The 12,348-nt window shown below is 53.2% G+C and overlaps 1 protein-coding gene across 4 annotated transcripts in view; it reads left to right on the top strand.

The window, feature by feature from the left end:
* The window catches only part of LOC137466802 (zinc finger protein 271-like), a 678,770-nt gene that overhangs the window by 511,197 nt on the left and 155,225 nt on the right, over positions 1 to 12,348 (top strand). Inside the window, exon 3 of one of the 4 annotated variants that reach the window (XM_068178460.1) lies at positions 614 to 620. The exons of the other annotated variants lie outside the window; for them this stretch is intronic. Within the exon in view, the coding sequence (XP_068034561.1) occupies positions 614 to 620 (7 nt within the window). The remainder of the gene's footprint in view (positions 1 to 613; positions 621 to 12,348) is intronic. 4 annotated transcript variants of the gene reach the window in all.

Raw genomic sequence — 12,348 nt, 5'->3', positions numbered from 1 at the left:
GAAGTTGAGTCCCAGGTGGAGGGATGAGGAGATGCCTTGATCTTGGGGCTGAAATCCTCTTGTAAAGCAATGGAGAAGGATGTAATTCATGCATCAGACTCTCTTTTTCCCTATAACACATTGAAAAGAATTGGCAGATGACTTGTTCAGCAAAAGCCTCCATGCTAATGTAAGCAAATGTTGAAGTAGCTGTTGATCCCATGAGAAGTTTGAACAATGAAAGACAGCAGAGTGATGAGACCCTGAGCCCCCAGCGAGAGAAGACCTCTGTTCCCAGAGATGAAGATGATTTCAGAAATAGATGAAGAGAACCTTTGCTCTTAAATAGCTCATCTGTAAACTAATACCTCATAAGTTGACATGGCCCATAAACACAGCTGTGGGAAAAGCTGTGAAAAAATGGGAGGGACTTCACGATTCCAGGTTTTTCCAGGCAGCTGCTATTCATGGAAATGAAAAGCCATGAGACAACTGTTTTCTTGTGGAGAAGTCCCCATAACATTTACAAGAGGAATTTCTCTCCCTAAGTGAACTGAAGAAAGACTATTCTAGAGGTGGAAAGATGACTGAAAATTTTATATTTTGTCTCTTTACATTGTCAGGTTGTATGGAGAGGGGAAGTGTTCTGAAAGTTTTGTTCTGATTCTTTTTACTCTTTATTTCATTTACTATTAATAAACTTTTCTTTATACCCTTTTAGAGTTTTGAGCCCACTTTGCCTTTCTCCTAATCTTATCTCAGAGCAAGAAATTAGTAAGTATATTCTAGTGAGTGCCCCAGTAATTAGTCAACACTGAACCCACCACAGTAATTAACGCATTGGCTGAGAAATCTCAAATTGGCGAAGCAAAGCCAATACAAAATCTTCCTGATGAACTGCCTCAGACAAGAGGGAAATCAAGGCACAGCCATGGTTTCTCAGGATTTGTTTGTTCCTCATGAGCCCCGTGGTGCATTTGGAGCTGAGCCCTGGAACCTCAGGGCCCGAGAGGAGATTGCACAAACCTTTCCATGAGTCCAAGTCAGAAGAAAACCCCAAAGTGTCTCAAAGCATAAATGGGACCCACTGAGGTCCATCCCCAACACAGGCTCCTCATGGACTCCTTGGAGGAGAGAATTGGAGGCCAGAATGGCACAAAAACCTCTCAGAGACTCAAATTGCACAAAAACCTGTCAGTGTGGAAAGGAAAACCCAAAGTACCTTAAAAAAGTTGAGTATCTCAAAGCATTAATGAGCCCCACTGAGTGTCAGTACAAAGCTCTCAAGGGACTCGTTAAAGCAGATAATTGGGGCCATGATTGCACAAACCTCTCACAGAGTCTGGATCAAAAGGGAAACACCAAGTACCTTAAAAGAACTGAAGTACCTTGGAGCATTATGAGCCCCACTGGGTGTTGTTCCTGACAAAGCCTCTCCAGGGACTAATTACAGCAGATAATTGGAGGCCATGATTGCACAAAGCTCTCAGAGACTCCAAGGCAAAAGCCAAAGCCAAAGTGCTTTGAAAAACCTGCAGTCCCTGGGAGCATGAAGGAACCCCCCAGGGCCATTCCTGAGCAAGGCTCCCCAGGGACTCCTTCCAGCAGATCCTTGAGGCCACTGGGATGTGGGCTAGGGGGGGATGCTGAGGGCAGGACAAGGGGCTGACAGTGCCCAGCCTGGCTGGGGCTGTGCCAGGAGGCCCCAGTGCCTCAGGACAAGGTGTCTCCTGAATGCCCTTGGTGGCACAGACCCTGCTGTGCCCCAGGGCACCAAGACTTGGCTTCTCTTTGTCCCCACCTGTCATCAGTGCCTCCAGTTCTCTGCTCTGCCTGGGGCCTGGGGACACTTTCTCAGTCGTGTCCCTCAGTGGGACCCATTAAAAGTCAAAGAAACTTTGGAGCTGGACTGTGACTTGGAGTTCTGGAGAGGTTTCTGCAGCTCCCTCTCAGGGCCTGATGTTCAGGGCCTGAGCACAAAGCCCCAGAGGGTCATTAAAGTCCTTGTGCTGTGTCTGTGCTGCTGAGCTGGGCCGGGCTCCTGGCCCAGAGGGTGATCCTGGTAACCAAGGAGAGCTTCAAAAGCACATTTCTCTGGATGAGCAGCTCTTCTCCCAGCCCAGCAGGGCTGGGGCACTGCCTGCAGCCAGCCCGGGCACAGCACAGAGGCACAGAGAGCTTCCATCAGTCAGGGCTGGGAAGGTGCTGAGAAGTGCCTGGGGCAGAATCCCTGGCAGCCCTTGGCACAGGAACCTCTGGCTGCAGGACAATGCAGCTGCAGCTCCTGGAGTGATCTCCTACAGCTGGAACATCCCAATGCCCACAGACCCTGTGAGTACGACTCTGAGTATTTCTGGTGCAGGGGAGGTGAAATGCTCATGAAGCTCTGACATGCTGAGGGGTTCTGACTGGTCATAGAATATTTCCAAGACAATGCTTTTGGTAAAAATTAGGACATTTCCTATGAATTTATATTGAGTTTTCTACAACTGGAGAATGGCAGGGAGGGAGGGATAAATATTAATTGTTGATTATGGATTTTGACAAGCACCTGAGACATCCAAACTATTACTTTTAGGGATCAATAGGTTCACAGTAGATCCCTAATGTGCTTTCAGCCACACTGCCCATGGACAGCAGCAGCATCACCTCTGCTGGAGCCATCAGGCTCAGTCTGAGCTGTCCTTTCTCCAAGCTGCAAACAGAACCTGCCCCCAGCCAGTGCCCTGCAAACAGGCAGGGTTCTGTCAGGCCAAGGAGAGTGCAAGGAGAGAGGAGATTTGAGGTCTGTGAGTGCTGGCAGGGAGAGATGAAGCACAGAGAAACACCTGCAGGAGGAAAATCCCCAGGAAGCAGAGAGAAGATCAGGCAAGGAGAGAAAGCAAAACCCAGAAATGCTGTGGCAGGGAGAGTTTAGAGATGTCCAGAGGATCCCCTCCAGTGCAGCCCCTCCCTCTGAACAAGCCCCCTCTCTCCTGTCCCCCCAGCCATGCCTCTGCCCTCAGGGCTGGGGCTCCAAGGCGTGCAGCCCCTCCTGTGCAGGCAGAGCTGCAGCAGAGCCGTGGGGCAGCTCTGCAGCCCCGGGCCCAGTTCCCTCTGCAGAGCACAGGGCTGGGAGCAGCTGCCCGGCACTGGGGGCTCTGGGAGGGGGCACAGCTGGCTCAGGGTGACACAGCTGTCCCCAGTGCCCGGCTCTGGGCAATGCTGTCAGTGCAGCCAGGGAAGGAGCTGCATCTCCCTGCATCCAGTGCCATCAGAAGGACACTTGGAAGTCTCTCTGAGATTTCAGTCCAAGCTGGGAGCTTCAATCCAGGGTGCAAACCTGTCCTAGAGTATCTCTGAGTTATAAGACTGATGGGGAAAGGCAGAGGTGTTCTGACACTGAAAATGCTGCTGGGTTGGTGAAATGAGCAACGTGAGACCTTGCCTACAAATGTGGAGCAGGGCTGTGCTGGATCCATCTGTCCAGCAGTACCCTGTGACATTTTAGTGAAAGCATGGGAAGGTGATCACCCCCTTCCACCTGAGAGAGGTTAAAGCCCAGAGAAACTCTGAACAGGTCAGAATGGCAGACCATATCCCCTCACTCTCCTCTCATCACTTTGCCTCACAGATCTTGCTCTGTTCTCCCTGGCGGAATCAGAAATGCGGAGATTTTGATATCCAAGAATACTAGGAAAAATACTGGGGAGCTTATGAAGAAAACCCCAGAAATCTTAAACACAGAATTGTGACTGTGTGTGTTACAGAGCGGGGTGTATGGGAAATGGCTTTGGTTTTGGTTACAGGTATCTCCTCTAATTCTTCCCGGTCCTTTTCCACGAACAGGTCCCCATGTGCAGCCACAGCCAATGTCCAACAGCAGCTCCATCAGCCACTTCCTCCTGCTGGCACTGGCAGACACGCGGCAGCTGCAGCTCCTGCACTTCTGCCTCTTCCTGGGCATCTCCCTGGCTGCCCTCCTGGGCAACGGCCTCATCATCAGCGCCGTAGCCTGCGGCCACCACCTGCACACGCCCATGTTCTTCTTCCTGCTCAACCTGGCCCTCAGCGACCTGGGCTCCATCTGCACCACTGTCCCCAAAGCCATGCACCATGCACAATTCCCTCTGGGACACCAGCACCATCTCCTACACAGGATGTGCTGCCCAAGTCTTTCTGATTTTCTTCTTTCTTGCAACAGAGTTTTATCTCCTGACCATCATGTGCTACGACCGCTACGTGTCCATCTGCAAACCCCTGCACTACGGGACCCTCCTGGGCAGCAGAGCTTGTGTCCACATGGCAGCAGCTGCCTGGGCCAGTGCCTTTCTCAATGCTCTGCTGCACACAGCCAATACATTTTCCCTGCCCCTGTGCCATGGCAATGCCCTGGGCCAGTTCTTCTGTGAAATCCCACAGATGCTCAAGCTCTCCTGCTCCAAATCTTACCTCAGGGAACTTGGGCTCATTGCTTTGAGTGTGTGTTTAGGACTTGGCTGTTTTGTGTTCATTGTTTTCTCCTATGTGCAGATCTTCAGGGCCGTGCTGAGGATCCCCTCTGAGCAGGGACGGCACAAAGCCTTTTCCACCTGCCTCCCTCATCTGGCCGTGGTCTCTCTGCTCCTCAGCACTGGCACATTTTCCTACCTGAAGCCCCCCTCCATGTCCTCCCCATCCCTGGATCTGTCACTGTCAGTTCTGTACTCGGTGGTGCCTCCAGCCCTGAACCCCCTCATCTACAGCCTGAGGAACCAGGAGCTCAAGGCTGCGGTGAGGAGACTGGTGACTGGATGCTTTCAGGAACATTAAACTGCTGACCAATTTCTGTAAATCACTTGCAATAAAAGTCATCCTTGATACTTCTTGTTGATTTAGTTGTGGCGTTTATTTTCCTTTGCCTTAGTTTTTCAATATTGACCACAAGAAAATGTCAATGTTTGTGCAATTTCTCCTTTTGTTTCTCTCCACATTCCCTGTGGCCACAGACTGTGTCAATGAGGGACTGCGCTCTTGGTGGCTTTAAAGGAACTCAAGGATGTCCCAGCAAAGTTTTCTGCAGAGATGCCCTTTTGTTGCCTTCTCTGGAGCTGCAGCAGCAATGTCTGTGTGCAGAGCTGGGGGCAGATCAGTGCTGGCACAGCAGCTGTGCCCAGCAGCAGCAGCACTTGGTGTTGCCAGTGCTGCTCCCGTGGCCCTGCCTCGCTGCCCTGGTGGCCCTGGTGTTGCTGCAGGGCCTGAGTGCTCTCGGGGCCGGGCACAGTCCTGGGGGTGGCAGTGCCGGGGCTGCAGCAGGGACAGCCCATGGGCACTGCTGGGGCAGCGCTGACGCCTCAGGCCAGGGCCTGGGGGCTCCAGGCTCCTTGCCCAGGCTCTCTCAAGGACACGGCCAGGCCAAGGCTCAGCACAGAAAACCCCCGTGAGCAGCCCCAGGCTGGCCGTGGGCAGGCTGGGGGCAAACAGCATGGCTGGTGCTCTACAAGGGCCCTGGGGGAGACGGGAAGGAGCAGCAGAGCAGGGGCTGATCCATCCCCGGTGCGCTGGACAGCCCAGGGCAGCGTCCCAGAGCGTCCTCATGGAGCTGCCAACAACATCCCCCCTCTGCAGCCCTGGCCTCTCCACCAGCTCACACAGGTGCCGCATCCTTGCAGGCACAGCCACGGCAGCGCTGGCTCAGGAGCCCCTGTTTGCATTGCACACAGCAGGCGGGAGCACCCCCATGCTGCTGCTGTGGGGACATGAACCTGAGGGAGCACAAATGCCATCAGCCCCTGGGGCCAGGAAGGGCTGGGGGACACCAGGGAAACCACTCAGCTTTGTCCTGGCCTCTGCAGCCAGCCAGAAAGTTTGTTCCCATCAGCTGGGAGTTTCCTGTCCCACTGCAGATGCTGTTGCCCAGAGCCAGGGCTGCCTGGCAGCCACCCCCAGACTGCCCTGAGCATTTCCTTGGCTTCTCCTTTGCTTTCTTTCCTCTTTCTGCTATAAATTTCTTCCTACTGCCCACCCCTGTTCCCTCCCCTGCACACAGCACATCCCTGTTTGCCCTTTCCTCTCTGGCCCCACTCCCCATTCCAGTTCCTGACTTGGCACCATGGGAACGGCCCTTGGGGAGCAGGATCATCCCACAAGTGCTGCAGGAATTGTCTGCAGGCTTCTGCAGTGCCTCGTGCTGCTCCCTTGCCAGAGGCACCCCAGGCCAGGGGGGCACATCTGGGCTGCTGTGTCTGGCTGTGGGGCTGCCTGTTCTGGGCAGTGAGGAGGGGCTGCAGAGGCTCTGCAGGACTGACAGGATGGGCTTTGGGGCTGTGAGGAGAAGCTGAGGGACCTGGGCTGCTGGAGCTTCTGAAGAGGAGGCCCAGGGCTCCTCCTGCAACTGCTCCAAGGGTGGTTTCACCGAACCACAGAATCAGAAAGTCTGGAAAAGACCTTGGAGATCATCAAGTCCAACCTGTGCCCTGACACCGCCTTGTCTCCCCTGAGCCTCCTCTTCTCCAGGATCAACAACGCCAGCTCCCTCAGCCGCTCCTCACAGGACTTGTGCTCCAGACCCCTCACCAGCCTTGTTGCCTTCTCTGGACATGCTCCAGCCGCACAATGTCCTTCACTGCCCTGCTCCTGCTGGCCACACCATTCCTGATCCAGGCCTGGAGCCATTGGCCTTCTTGGCCACCTGGGCACACTGCTGCCTCATGTCCAGCCTGCTGTCCATCAGTCCCTGCAGGTCCCTTTCTGCCTGGCTTCTGTCCAGCCCCTCTGTCCCCAGCCTGTAGCGCTGCAGGGGTTGTTGTGGCCAAAGTGCAGGACCCGGCACTTGGACTTGTTAAACCTCACCTTGTTGGATTTGGGCCCTGGATCCAGCCTGTCCAGGTCCCTCTGCAGAGCCCTCCTGCCCTCCAGCAGATCAACACCCCCAGACAACTTGGTGTCACCACGGTTCCATGAGGCCCCAGAGTGTCCCAATGGTGTCCATGATTCCATGAGGCCTCCCAGTGTCACAATGTCCCTCTGGTGTCACAAAGTCCCTTGGATCCTTGGGCCCTGCAGTGTCACAATGGCACCGTGGTGCCCCAGGGCCCTGCAGTGTCACAATGGATCCTTGGTTCCATGAGGTCTGGCAGGGCAGCAATGCTCTCCGTGGTTCCCGCTGTCTCCCACACCTCCCACTGTCAGGCTATAGAAGGACACCTGGCTGATGAAGGGGAGTGGGAGTGGGTACCTACTCGAGGAGGTAACAATAAAAATCCCTCCCAACCCCCTCTCCCAAGCCAGGTGCCGCTTCAGATTCGGTATGATCCCCTGGATCTGGAGAGTCAGCCAGATGGTTTAGAAGAAAATTACCTGCCCAGTGAGTCTCCCAATTATGATTCAGCTGTGAGACAGACCAGCACCTCTAACATCAAAAAGGAAAGAAGGGTAATCGTGGTGGGTGACTCCCTCCTGAGGGGAACAGAGGGCCCCATATGTCGACCAGACCCACCCCACAGAGAGGTCTGCTGCCTCCTGGGGCCCGGGTACGGGATATCACTGACACACTGCCTGGGCTGATTCAGCCCTCTGATTATTGCCCACTGCTGATACCCCAGGCTGGCAGCGATGAGATTGAAAAGAGGAGTGTCAGGGCAATTAAAAGGGACTTTAGGGCACTGGGTCAGGTGTTTAATAAGACAAGGGCACAGACAGTCTTTTCCTCAGTCCCTTTGGAGTCTGAGAAAAACAGTGAAAGCAATAGGAGAGCTCACATTATCAACGAGTGGCTCAAGGGTTGGTGTCATTACACAAATTTCAGATTCTTTAATCATGGGGCAACTTTTACAGCACCTGGCCTGCTTGGACCAGATGGGCTCCATCTTTCTGTTAAGGGCAGAAGAATTTTAGCTCATGAACTGTCAGAAGTTGTTGAGAGGGCTTTAAACTAGGTCTGAAGGGGGAGGGAGATGTAGCTGGGTTGTCTGGAAGCAGGCTCGTGGGTGGTAAGCCTGAGTTAGGGGTGAAATCAGCAGCCCAGCTGAGGTGCCTGTACACCAATGCACACAGCATGGGTAACAAACAAGAAGAGCTGGAGGCCATGGTGCAGCAGCAGAGCTGTGATGTAATTGTCACCACAGAAACAGGGTGGGACGACTCACATGGCTGGAGCGCTGCACTGGATGGCTGCAAGCTCTTCAGGAGAGACAGGAGAGGGAGAAGAGGTGGAGGGGTGGCCTCTTTACATTAGGGAGGCTTTTGATGTTGTGGTTGTTGAAACTAATGATGATAAAGTCAAATGTCTATGGGTGAGAATTACGGGGAAGGCCAACAAGGCTGACATCCTACTGGGAGTCTGTTACTGTCCACCCAACCGGGAAGAAGAGGTGGACAACTCATTCTATAAGCAGCTAGAGAATGTTTCTGGATCGTCAGCCCTTGTTCTTGTAGGCGACTTCAACCTGCTGGACATCTGCTGGGAACTCAATACAGCTGAAAAAAGGTAGTCGAGGAAATTTTTAGAGTTTGTGGAGGACAATTTTTTGTCGTAGCTGCTGAGTGAGCCCACCAGGAGAGGGACTATGTTAGATCTGTGGTTTGTAAATAGAGATGGGCTGGTGGGAGATGTGGTGGTTGGAGGTCACTTGGGGCACAGTGATCATGAAATTATAGAATTCTCAATATTTGGTGAAGTCAGGAGGAACACTAATGAGACTTTTACATTGGACTTTGGAGGGCAGACTTTGGCCTACTTAGGAGACTTATTCAGAGAGTTCCTTGGGAAGCAGCCCTTGAAAACAAAGGAGTTCAGGAAAGGTGGGCATGCTTAAAAACAGAGATCTCGAGGGCAAGGGAACAGACTGTCCCTGTGTGCCAAAAGACGAGTCGACAAAGCAAACATCTAGCCTGGATGGGCAACGAGGTTTTGAAGGAACGTAGGAATAAAAAGAGGATGTATCATCTTTGGAAGGAGGGTCAGGTCTCTCAGGAAGTATTTAAGGGGCTTGCTAGGGCATGTAGGGAAGAAATTAGGGAGTCCCAAGCACAATTTGAACTTAAAATGGCAACTTTTGTAAAGGATAATAAAAAATATTTTTACAAATATATCAATGGTAAAAGGAAGGGTAAGACCAACCATTGTTCTTTATTAGATGTGGAAGGGAATTTAGAAACTGCAGATCAGAAGGCAGAGGTGCTTAACGCCTTCTTTGCCTCAGTTTTTAGTGAGGAGACGATTTGCCTTCAGGACAACTGTCCTCCTGGGCTGGTAGATGGTGTCAGGGAGTTGAATGGTACACCCATTATCCAAGAGGAGGCAGTCAGAGGACTGCTGAGATGCTTGGATGTTCATAAATCCATGGGACCAGATGGGATGCACCCCAGGGTGAAGAGGGAGCTGGCAGATGAGCTTGCCAAGCCGCTCTCCATCATTTACCAGCAGTCCTGGCTCACTGGTGAGGTTCCAGATGACTGGAAGCTGCCCAATGTGACGCCCATTCACAGCAAGTGTGGGAAGGAGGATCCTGGTAATTCCAGGCCAGTCAGCCTGACCTCAATACCCGGTACGGTCATGGAACAGTTCACACTGAGTGTCATCACACAGCACTTCCAGGATGGCCAGGGTGTCAGACCCAGCCAGCAGGGGTTTAGGAGGGCTAGGTCATGTTTGACCAGCCTGGTCTCCTTCTATGACCAGGTTACCCTCCTGGTAGATGCAGGACAGGCTGTGGATGTGTCTGTTTGGACTCCAGCAAGGCCTTTGGCACTGTCTCCCACAGCACACTCCTGGAAAAGCTGCAGCCCACGGCTGGGCCAGGAGCACTCTGTGCTGGGTTCAGAACTGGCTGGATGGCCGGCCCAGAGAGTGGTGGTGAGCGGTGCTGCATCCAGCTGGGGACAGTCACCAGTGCTGTCCCTCAGGGCTCTGTGCTGGGCCAGCTCTGTTCAATATTTTTATTGACCACATGGATGAGAGGATTGAGGCTTTCATTAGTAAATCTGCAGATGACACTGAGCTGGAAGCTTAGTTACCTACTCCTACCATCTGTTGGAAGGCAGGAGGGCTCTGCAGGGACACCTGGAATGGTTGGATGGATGGGCAGAGGCCAAAAGGATGAAGTTTAATCAGTCCAAGTGCCCAGTCCTGCATTTTGGCCACAATAACCCCCTGCAATGTTATAGGCTTGTGGCGGTGTGGCTGGACAGTGCCCAGGCTGAAAGGGACCTGGGGGCACTGGCCAACAGCCAGCTGAACATGGTCTGACAGTGTGCCCAGGTGGCCAAGAAGGCCAATGGCTCCTGGCCTAGATCAGGAATGGTGTAGCCAGCAGGAGCAGGGCAGTGATTCTTCCCCTGTACTTGGCACTGGTGTACTTGGCATTCTTCCCCTGTAGTGGCACCGTTCCTCGAGTGCTGTGTCCAGTTCTGGCCCCTCTGTTTGGGAAGGACGTTGAGATGCTCGAGAGAAGAGTGACAAGGCTGGTGAGGGGTTTGGAACACAAATCCTGTGAGGAACAACTGAGGGAGCTGGGGTTGCTTAGCCTGGAGAAAAGGAGACTCAGAGGTGACCTTATCGCGCTCTACAACTTCCTGAAAGGTGTTTGTAGTCAGGTGGCAGTTGGTCTCTTTCTCCAGGCAACAAATGTCAGAACGTGAGGACACAGTCTCAAGCTGTGTCAGGGGAAATATAGGTTGGATACTAGGAAGAAGTTTTTCACAAAAAGACATAAAATGTTGGAATGGCCTGCCTGGGGAGGCGGTGGAGTCACCATCTCTGGGAATGTTCACAAAAAGACTGGATATGGCACTTCGTGCCATGGGTCAGTTAAGGTGTTTAGGGCATGGGTTGGACTTGATGATCTTGCAGGTCTCTTCCACCCCAGTCATTCTGTGATGCTGTGAAAGCAGCCCACACCTGAAGTCAACATCTGTGCAGACCAAAAGGCAACGCTGTCATCCTTCCTCAGCCCGCTCTCCCTGACCAGGCTGCCTTGCTGTTGGCATGGGTGGTGGGGCAGCAGGGTCATGACATGCGCATGCGTCACAATGGCCTCTGGGCACGATGTCACCGCGGGTCACAAAGGCCTGGTGGGCATGGCCGCCTTTCTGCCAGAGGCCTGGTGGTTTCCATGCAGATGCCCCTGGACACAAAGGCCTTCTTAATGCCTTTGCCCCTTGACTTTGCCTACTCTTGTTCCTCTCTCAATGATCTGCAGCTCTCTCTTGTCCCACCTTTGTTCCTCCCCTCAACATCCCCAAGGAAGCTCTGTGCAAAAGTGCCAAAGTGCTTTTCCCACCCAGCCCACCCTGGGTCCCAGCACACAGCGCCAACTTCCTGGAGAAAGTTCATCAGGAAGGCAAATGTGGATATTCTCAGTTCAGTCAGAGAGAAAAAGAGAAGGTTTTCTAACCAGGTGAGAGCCTGGGAGACAGTTGGGAAAGGATGTAAATAATTCCCTAATCTATCTTGTTATTCACATTGTTTATGGATAGGTTCTGCCACCGTGCGTCATTCACTGCACATCAGTGGTGTGAGATGTTTTTACTCTAGGACCAATGAAATTAGTCCGCACTATGTTCTCTATAAATAGAGCAGTGCATTTGAAATAAAGGGGGAGTCCATTCTCTAGCCTTTGATTTGGAGTCATTCTCGTTACCGTCCTGCTCTACAGCAACATCTGTTACTGCAGCCTCGGCTGAAGACCTGAGCCCCGGCGCCTTGCAGGGGTCGCTCTGCGGCTGCGGCTGCTCGCCAGGAGCCTGGAGGCTCCGGCCGGACACCTTTACCCTCCTGAGAGAGGTTACGCTGAAACCGTGTGCCTTCTGGAGAAAGCTTGGTCCTGTCTGGACTGCGGATCGGCTCTTAGAAGCCGAAGGCTGAGCGGGACAGTTTTCCCTGAAGTAGTGGACTGTCTGTCTCTTGCAGTGGACGTCTGCTAAGGGAGGGTTTCCTAACAATGGGGAACCAGTTATCTACGGCTGAATGGTTGTTCTTGACCGCGTGGCAGACTTGCGCCCCTCACATAAGAGTCCAGGTCTCTGATAATGAGCTCGTCACACTCTTGAGTTGGGCTTGAGACCATGGATTCCCTGCGGACCCTGAACGCGCCTTTGATCGTAGAGTCTGGCGTGGCTTGGGCCAATGCCTCCTGAAGGAGATGCGCAAAAGGGACGCTACAGCATCCATGCTGTTCATAATCTGGGGGTGCATCTACACGGCCTTGAGTGGCAAGACCCAGAGAGGCAGCGGTTCCGACCGGGACATTTTGGGATTCCAGACACAGACCGCGCCGCAGCCCATGCTGCGTTTGGCTGGGCAGACGCACCTCGCCTTAAGCAAGGTGCCGGTGACATCATCCGCCTTCCAGGCAGGGGGGGTGCCTTTGCCGCAACTATCAGCTTCAGCACACCCGGCATTGCAGGGAC

The sequence above is a fragment of the Anomalospiza imberbis genome, unplaced genomic scaffold (genome assembly GCF_031753505.1).
Source record: "Anomalospiza imberbis isolate Cuckoo-Finch-1a 21T00152 unplaced genomic scaffold, ASM3175350v1 scaffold_44, whole genome shotgun sequence".
NCBI lineage: Eukaryota > Metazoa > Chordata > Aves > Passeriformes > Viduidae > Anomalospiza > Anomalospiza imberbis.
This window is presented reverse-complemented; position numbering and strand designations above follow the sequence as displayed.